This window comes from Euprymna scolopes, chromosome 17 (assembly GCF_053919585.1).
Source record: "Euprymna scolopes isolate OS-2025 chromosome 17, ASM5391958v1, whole genome shotgun sequence".
Lineage (NCBI taxonomy): Eukaryota > Metazoa > Mollusca > Cephalopoda > Sepiida > Sepiolidae > Euprymna > Euprymna scolopes.
Window position 1 is genome coordinate 65785818 of NC_136498.1, and position 7281 is coordinate 65793098.

Consider the following 7281-nt stretch of genomic DNA (forward strand, 5'->3'; position numbering starts at 1 on the left):
ATAAAAGGTTTGGATTCAATTGTTTTTAACAATAAAATAAGAAAATCTAAATTTTCTTGGACAGATTTATAAAACATGATAGAAAGTTTGCAATAATTTTTTTTTTTAAAAGAAAATAAATTTTTCCAGCAGACAGTTTGAATTCAGAATAAAAGGTTTGGATTCAATTGTTTTTAACAATAAAATAAGAAAATCTAAATTTTCTTGGACAGATTTATAAAACATGATAGAAAGTTTGCAATAATTTTTTTTTTTAAAAGAAAATAAATTTTTCCAGCAGACAGTTTGAATTCAGAATAAAAGGTTTGGATTCAATTGTTTTTAACAATAAAATAAGAAAATCTAAATTTTCTTGGACAGATTTATAAAACATGATAGAAAGTTTGCAATAATTTTTTTGAACAAGAAAAACAAATACATTTTTCCAACAGACATGTTGAATTTGGAATAAAAGGTTTTAAATAATTTTTTGTGAACCAACAAAAGAAGGAAATCTTTATTTTCTTAGATAGATTTAAAATCCAGGAGAAAATGTTTAGAGTATTATCTTTTTTTTACACAAAAATAATTTAAAATTTCATGTACTAATTTTACATTCGGGATGAAAGTATAATTTTAAAACAAGAAAATAAGTACAATTAACATTAACAGTTATATATTAGAATTAACCAATGGAAAAAACAATTCATTTAAATTTTACTAAGAATAAGATTTTTCCTATAACTAAAACTAAATTTATTTTGTAAAAAAAAAAAAGGCAAGGATGTAGAAAAAATTAGATAAAAATTAATTCATTATTTGCATAGTCTGCGGCAAATTCGTATTTAGTTAATACCACCTCTTCAATTACTTCATCTTCTTTATCATATTCTACAGTATACTTGTTATTTTCAAAACTAATTACTAGACCGTTGAATTGTTCTTCTACATTATTATCTTCCCAGATATGTAAAATACTCCTACCTATGATACTGCCTAACAAAATATCCCTAATTTCTACATGATCTGGGAACTTCTCTATCAATAGGTTATTTGGAAGAGATGGATGATTTCTTTCTAGTTTTTTAAATTCTATTTCTAATTGTTTTCTATGTTTATCGGAAATTCTTTTCTTAACAGTTGTATTTAATGTTTTTTTATATTGTGTATTTACTTTATGGTCTTCTGTGCTCTGTTTAATTGCTAAACTTATTAATTTATCCTGAAATTCTACATCTATTTTTTCGCCCTGGAAGAAATCTAAAACCTTATTTCTATTTGCTTTGATGAGATTGCTTATTGTAAAAGTATCTAAAGTAGATGAGGACTGTTTCCTACCACTATACTCACCAAAGACACTTTCTGCTTCCATAGTGTGTAACCTAGCTGAGGCCAGAGCATCCGTTCTTAATTTATCTACCCTAGCAAAACTAACTCTATACTGCCTTTGGATGACACCGATGATAGCTTCTAAAGACTTTTTCATCATCGATGTAAACAAGTCACAATATTGGGAAGGAGGACGCCTCATCAATTTACCTAAATCCTCATCCAAGTCAATTGGATTCCCAAAAAAATCAATAGTTCTTTCTAACACTTTCATGGGATCTTGAACTAAAATCTGTAACTGATCAACTACACCTTCCACTATCTGGATCCCATCTGTGAATGTATACTGATCTTTCAAGGATGTGTAAAAAGCTCTCATCCAAGTACCTGAAAGAAGCTTACCTATAGCACCTAAAACCTGTAACTCTAAGTATGCTACTTCATTCCCAAAGGCAGATTCTAAATTTTTGCACAAAGATTTCGAATTCCTAAAACGCCTTAAAAATGCTAAAAAGTCTTCTCTATGTGTAAAGTAAACCAAAGCTAAATGAAAAATTATATTAATTCTATTACCTCTATATCTAGGAACTACCTTAACTGAAAATTTATCTCCTAAGAAATCCTTGAACTCTTTAATTAAACCTAAAGTATTATTGTATCTAAGAGAAGACATTTTCATAATTATCTGATGTCCTATACAATCCTTGCCACTAAGGACTAATTCACTAACACTAGCATCCTCAAAATGCTTCAATTGCATACATACCTCCTTTGTAATTGCTTCCAAAGGATGTATGTTGCAATTGAGCTCTATTAATTGCTTTTCCCATTGCAATTCTAATATTTCGACAGTACGGTGATTGACAGCTGCTCTGTCTGTCAAACACGAGCCAATTTTTTCAATTAATTTATTTTTTATGCTATTTGCTGGTTCACCAAAAATTTTAGAGTGTACCTGAGCCAATTTACTAATGCAGTCATTGATGTGAGTTGCATAGTCCTTTGCATAACCACCAGGTACACTCTGGACGGCTATGACATGGTTTGACTCAGGCGTTGTCAACATGACATTATTAATATGTTCGCCATCCTTCGTGGTGGCGTCAAAAACCAAAGTACACGCATCAGAGTTAAGGATTTTATCCACAGTCATATAGTCTGCAATAAAACTTAACTCTGCTGGCATCTTAAATACTGTAGCTGCTGAAAAAATTTTACATTTTTCATTTAAAAAATTACAAAGAGAATTTACCAAATGTGGCAAATTCTTTGTTGGTACATTATGCATTTTACATATATTAAATAAAATTCTTGAAAAATATTTAGTTTTGTTTTTTTTAGTTTTTTTTTTTAAATCTGTCTGCGTGGAAGTACTTTTAAAGGTTCTGGTGGTGGTACTGGGACGACTGCTGGTGCTGGTAGAGGGACTACTGGTGGTGGTGGTAAAGGTAGTACTGGTGGTGGTGGTGGTGGTGGTGGTGGTGGTAGAGGTAGTACTGGTGGTGGTGGTGGTGGTGGTAGAGGGACTACTGGTTGTGGTGGTGGTGGTAGAGGGAGTGGTGGTGGTGGTGGTGGTAGAGGGACTACTGGTTGTGGTGGTGGTGGTGGTGGTGGTGGTGGTGGTAGAGGGAGTGGTGGTGGTGGTGGTGGTGGTGGTGGTAGAGGGACTACTGGTGGTGGTGGTGGTATGCACAGGTTCATTGCATAAATTAATAAAATTAGGAGAGTTTGCCGGGAACAAAAATCTCTTATATTTTTTAATTTTCTGGCAGACATAGGCAACCCTATGGAATGGAACTACCGGAAAACCATTCTCTACATTTCTGGTAGTTGCCCACTCTGCTATCTCCTTCAGTGGAAGATGTTGCTTTAGCTTGTACAGTAAGTGGCCACACAAAACTGGCCCATTCCCCTCAAAATTTTCATACTTCACTAAAATAGAGTTCATTACTGAAGGTTTTTTATCCTGAAAATATATAGAAAAAGAATTCCTATCAAACTTGGAACTTAATTTTTCAGATTATATAAAATTTATGAATATCGAAACAATTTCAATGATCCCAAAAAGCAAATGCTACAAACAAAAAGTTATTAGAATCATTACATTTTGAGTTTCTAACTTGTCAAAAAACATAACAAATGTTATCAAAGGCAAGATAAGTTATTTTTCTACCAAACTGGATATATTTTTTTGTGTTTTTATTCAATGTAACAGTATTTTGTCTATATAGTTTGGTAGAAAAGTAAATTATCTTGCCTTTGATAACATTTATTTGTTATGTATTTGTTTTAGACCACGAAACTGTCTGCAATAAAGTTTGTATAAAATATTGTATTCAGTTTATGGGAAAGAGCATAAAATTTCACATTGACCCTGAACATATCGTAAAAATAGAATTATTAGAAAAATTTTGATAGGTTTTTAGAGTTTAAAAATTGAAAATACTGAACTCGTAATATTCAATTAATTTCATTACTGTTTTTTAAAAAAAAAAAAAAAAAATATTTCTATTACTTTTTATACTACTTTAATGGGTTTGTATTACTGTTATAGCAGTGTCAGAATTTTCGTGAAAATAGTGAATAATTCCACCCCATCTTTCCAAGCTTATAACTCCTCGAAAAATGTAATTCAAGCCCTATTTTTTTTTCAATTAAAGGAGCAAGGACCAAGGTTTTATTAAAAAAAAAAAATGTGTTTTTTTTTTAAAAAAAGGTTTTAAACTTCGGACTTTACAGGTAAATATCTAAAAAAAGGATTTTTTTTTTTTTTAAATTTGGAAATATTATTTATTGACCTTTTCTCTTCAATTTGTGAGTAAATTAATTATTTACTTTTACTTTTTAATAGAAACTTGAAAATGGGGGGGGGCGTGAATTAAAAAAAAAAGTTTGTCTAAAATATATTCGGTTTATTGGAAAGAACATAAAATTTCACATTGACCCTGAACATATCGTAAAAATAGAATTATTAGAAAAATTTTGATAGGTTTTTAAAGTTTAAAAATTGAAAATACTGAACTCGTAATATTCAATTAATTTCATTACTGTTTTTTAAAAAATAAAAAAAATATTTCTATTACTTTTTATACTACTTTAATGGGTTTGGTGTCAGAATGTTCGTGAAAAACTCCACCCCATCTTTCCAAGCTTATAAGTTATATAAAAAAAAAATAGGGCTTGAATTACATTTTTCGAGGAGTTATAAGCCTTATAACTCCTCGAAAAATGTAATTCAAGCCCTATTTTTTTTTCAATTAAAGGAACAAGGACCAAGGTTTTATGAAAAAAAAAAAAAAGTGTTTTTTTTTTAAAAAAAGGTTTTAAACTTCGGACTTTACAGGTAAATTTCTAAAAAAAGGATTTTTTTTTTTTTTAAATTTGGAAATATTATTTATTGACCTTTTCTCTTCAATTTGTGAGTAAATTAATTATTTACTTTTACTTTGTAATAGAAACTTGAAAATGGGGGGGGGCGTGAATTAAAAAAAAAGTTTGTCTTAAATATATTCGGTTTATTGGAAAGAACATAAAATTTCACATTGACCCTGAAAATATCGTAAAAATAGAATCAATAGAAAAATTTTGATAGATTTTTAAAGTTTAAAAATTGAAAAATATTGAGTTCGAAAAATTCATTACTGTTTTTTTTTTTTTTTAAATATATATATTTCTATTACTTTTAAAACAACTGTAATAGTTTATTTTGGTATATTTCTTGTGTTCTTATTCAATTTAACATGTCTATTCAGCTCGAAAAACATGCAGTGTTTAAAATTCAAAATGGCCGGGGCCCCGGCGCCCGGCCCGACTGTCTCTTTAACACGGTAAGTTTGGGAAAAGATGTTATAAATAATAAACTAGACAAAATACTATTAAAAATCAACCGAATATATGTCAACTTATGTCACGGTAACATATATTGAGCGAATTTCTAACAGTATTTTGTCTAGTTTATAATTTATAATACCTTTTTCCAAACTTACCCTCTCCGAGAGAGAGTCGGGCGCCATTTTGAATTTTAAACACTGCATGTTTTTCGAGCAGAATAAACATGTTACATTGTTACACTGAATAAAAACACAAAAAATATATCCAGTTAGGTAGAAATGTAACTTATCTTGCCTTTGATAACATTTATTTGTTCTATATTTGTTTTGGGACAACTTTTTCGAATTTATAATACAAACTCAACTCACTTTATAAGTTCTGGAAGTATATTCCAGAAAGAAAATAAACCCACTTTAAAAATAGAAATTACGAGTTTTTTATATTTTATCTTGCCTTTGATAACATTTATTTGCTATATTTTTGTTTTTAGACCACTTTCTTTTTAATCTATGTGTACAGACAGACACAGTAATAATACAAACGTAACTTTTTATCACCGAAAAACATTTTCGGCGATAACTGAAAAATTAATGGTTTTTACTCAAATAAAGTTTAAAAAGTCAAAATAAAATTTAAATACAACTTTCTCATCAGTTACAGAAAGTTAAAAAATACGGGTAGTAAAAAAAAACAAAAAAAACTCACCATTATTCCAATAAAATTCTTTAACAACTAGTATATACGTCTGAACGTGACCGAACGTCTGCTAGTGCTCTGGTTGCTGAATGTGAGTGAAATGTCGGGTCAGAGCGTAAGGTCACGCTCAGCATGACCTTCGTGGACGGGTGTTTTTCTTGACTTAAGGGAGATAACTTGTCCGGTTTTTTTTTTATTATTGTGCCTTGACGCTATCGTAGGAAAAATCTGATAGTTTACAATTTTTTAATAAGACGAATTACTATATGACGCAGAAGTAGAATGGTATTTTTCTTTTTTTAATATCCTAAAGAAATACCTGAATATTTTTTTTATTATACTATACATCTGCATAACCCGAATTCGTCTTTTGTTTTTTATATGTCGAAAAAAAGGAAACCAGGAATTAAATATATTTATATAAACTGATGGACTATTAATTACTGGAACATTCTAAACAAAAATTAAGCTTCCACGTAAAAAAAAAAAAAAAAAAAATAACACGTGGTTATCGAAAAAAGAAGGATTTAAATTTTGGACTTTACCGGTAAATTACCAGATAAGTGATATTTTTTTGTTGTTTTAAATTTGAGTATTTTATTTATTCATGTTTTATCTTCAATTTGTGATATATAAAACGTTTCAAGCAAAATTAATTATTAAATTTCTCATAGACATTCCAAAATGGGGGGGGTGAATTTATAAAACAACGTTTGTCTAAAATATTATATTTAGTTTATCGGAAAGAGCATAAAATTTTACATTGACCCTGAAAAAAACGTAACAATTGAACGAATAGGAAAATTTTGATAGATTTTTAAAGTTTAAAAATTGAAAAATATTCATCTTATAAAAATCAATTGATTTCATTACGTAACAAAATGGCTTCCCAGAACGTACGCACGCACTTTGTAAACAATGTTTTTTAAACAATGAAAAATAATATTTCTATTATTTTTTAAACAACTTAAATAGTTTATTTTGGAAGCATATTCTATAAAGAAAATAAATAACCCACTTTAGAAAGAGAAATTACGAGTTTTCTATATTTTAATCGCAGTTTTCTGTTAGGGGTGTCAAAAATTCCCCCAAATTTCTGATACTGCTACCACATCACTCTATATAAAAGTATATAAGATATCAACGGATACACACTCGAGAGTCAAAACAATGAAAAGAATATGCTGTTGTCCTAGTCCTACTGATCAATACAAAAATCTGATATGGAAAAAGTCACCTTTCTTACTAAATAAAGTTACTTGGTGACATTATCGTTGTTTTCTATCTTCACATCTTTCACCGTCCATTTCTCTCCGCTAACAGATCGAGCCGGTGTCTGTCAACTAAAACCTCGGCTATAACGTTCACATAAACGTGGCGGTCATAGTCTGACCTCTTGCTAACCTTTTACTCAGACCTGTATTTCCCACAAAATCGACACGTAAG

General features: G+C 29.6%; 1 protein-coding gene across 1 annotated transcript; it reads right to left on the reverse strand.

The window, feature by feature from the left end:
• Nucleotides 1-318: 318 nt before the first annotated feature.
• LOC145296765 (uncharacterized) lies at nt 319-3256 on the reverse strand. The gene is made up of 2 exons (XM_080142817.1): nt 2973-3256; nt 319-2786 (listed from the first exon to the last, which is right to left on the reverse strand). Exons 1-2 carry the CDS (start codon nt 3254-3256, stop codon nt 776-778), a joined length of 2295 nt encoding a protein of 764 aa, XP_079998943.1. The 3' UTR covers nt 319-775.
• Between the last annotated feature and the right edge of the window lie 4025 nt (nt 3257-7281).

Coding starts and splice junctions, on each gene's coding strand:
- LOC145296765 (XM_080142817.1), bottom strand. CDS start 3,256: ATGAACTCTATTTTAGTGAAGTATGAAAATTTTGAGGGGAATGGGCCA. Junction 2,787..2,972: donor ACCACCACCACCAGTAGTCC/CTCTACCACCAC, acceptor CTCTACCACCAC/CACCACCACCACCACCACCA.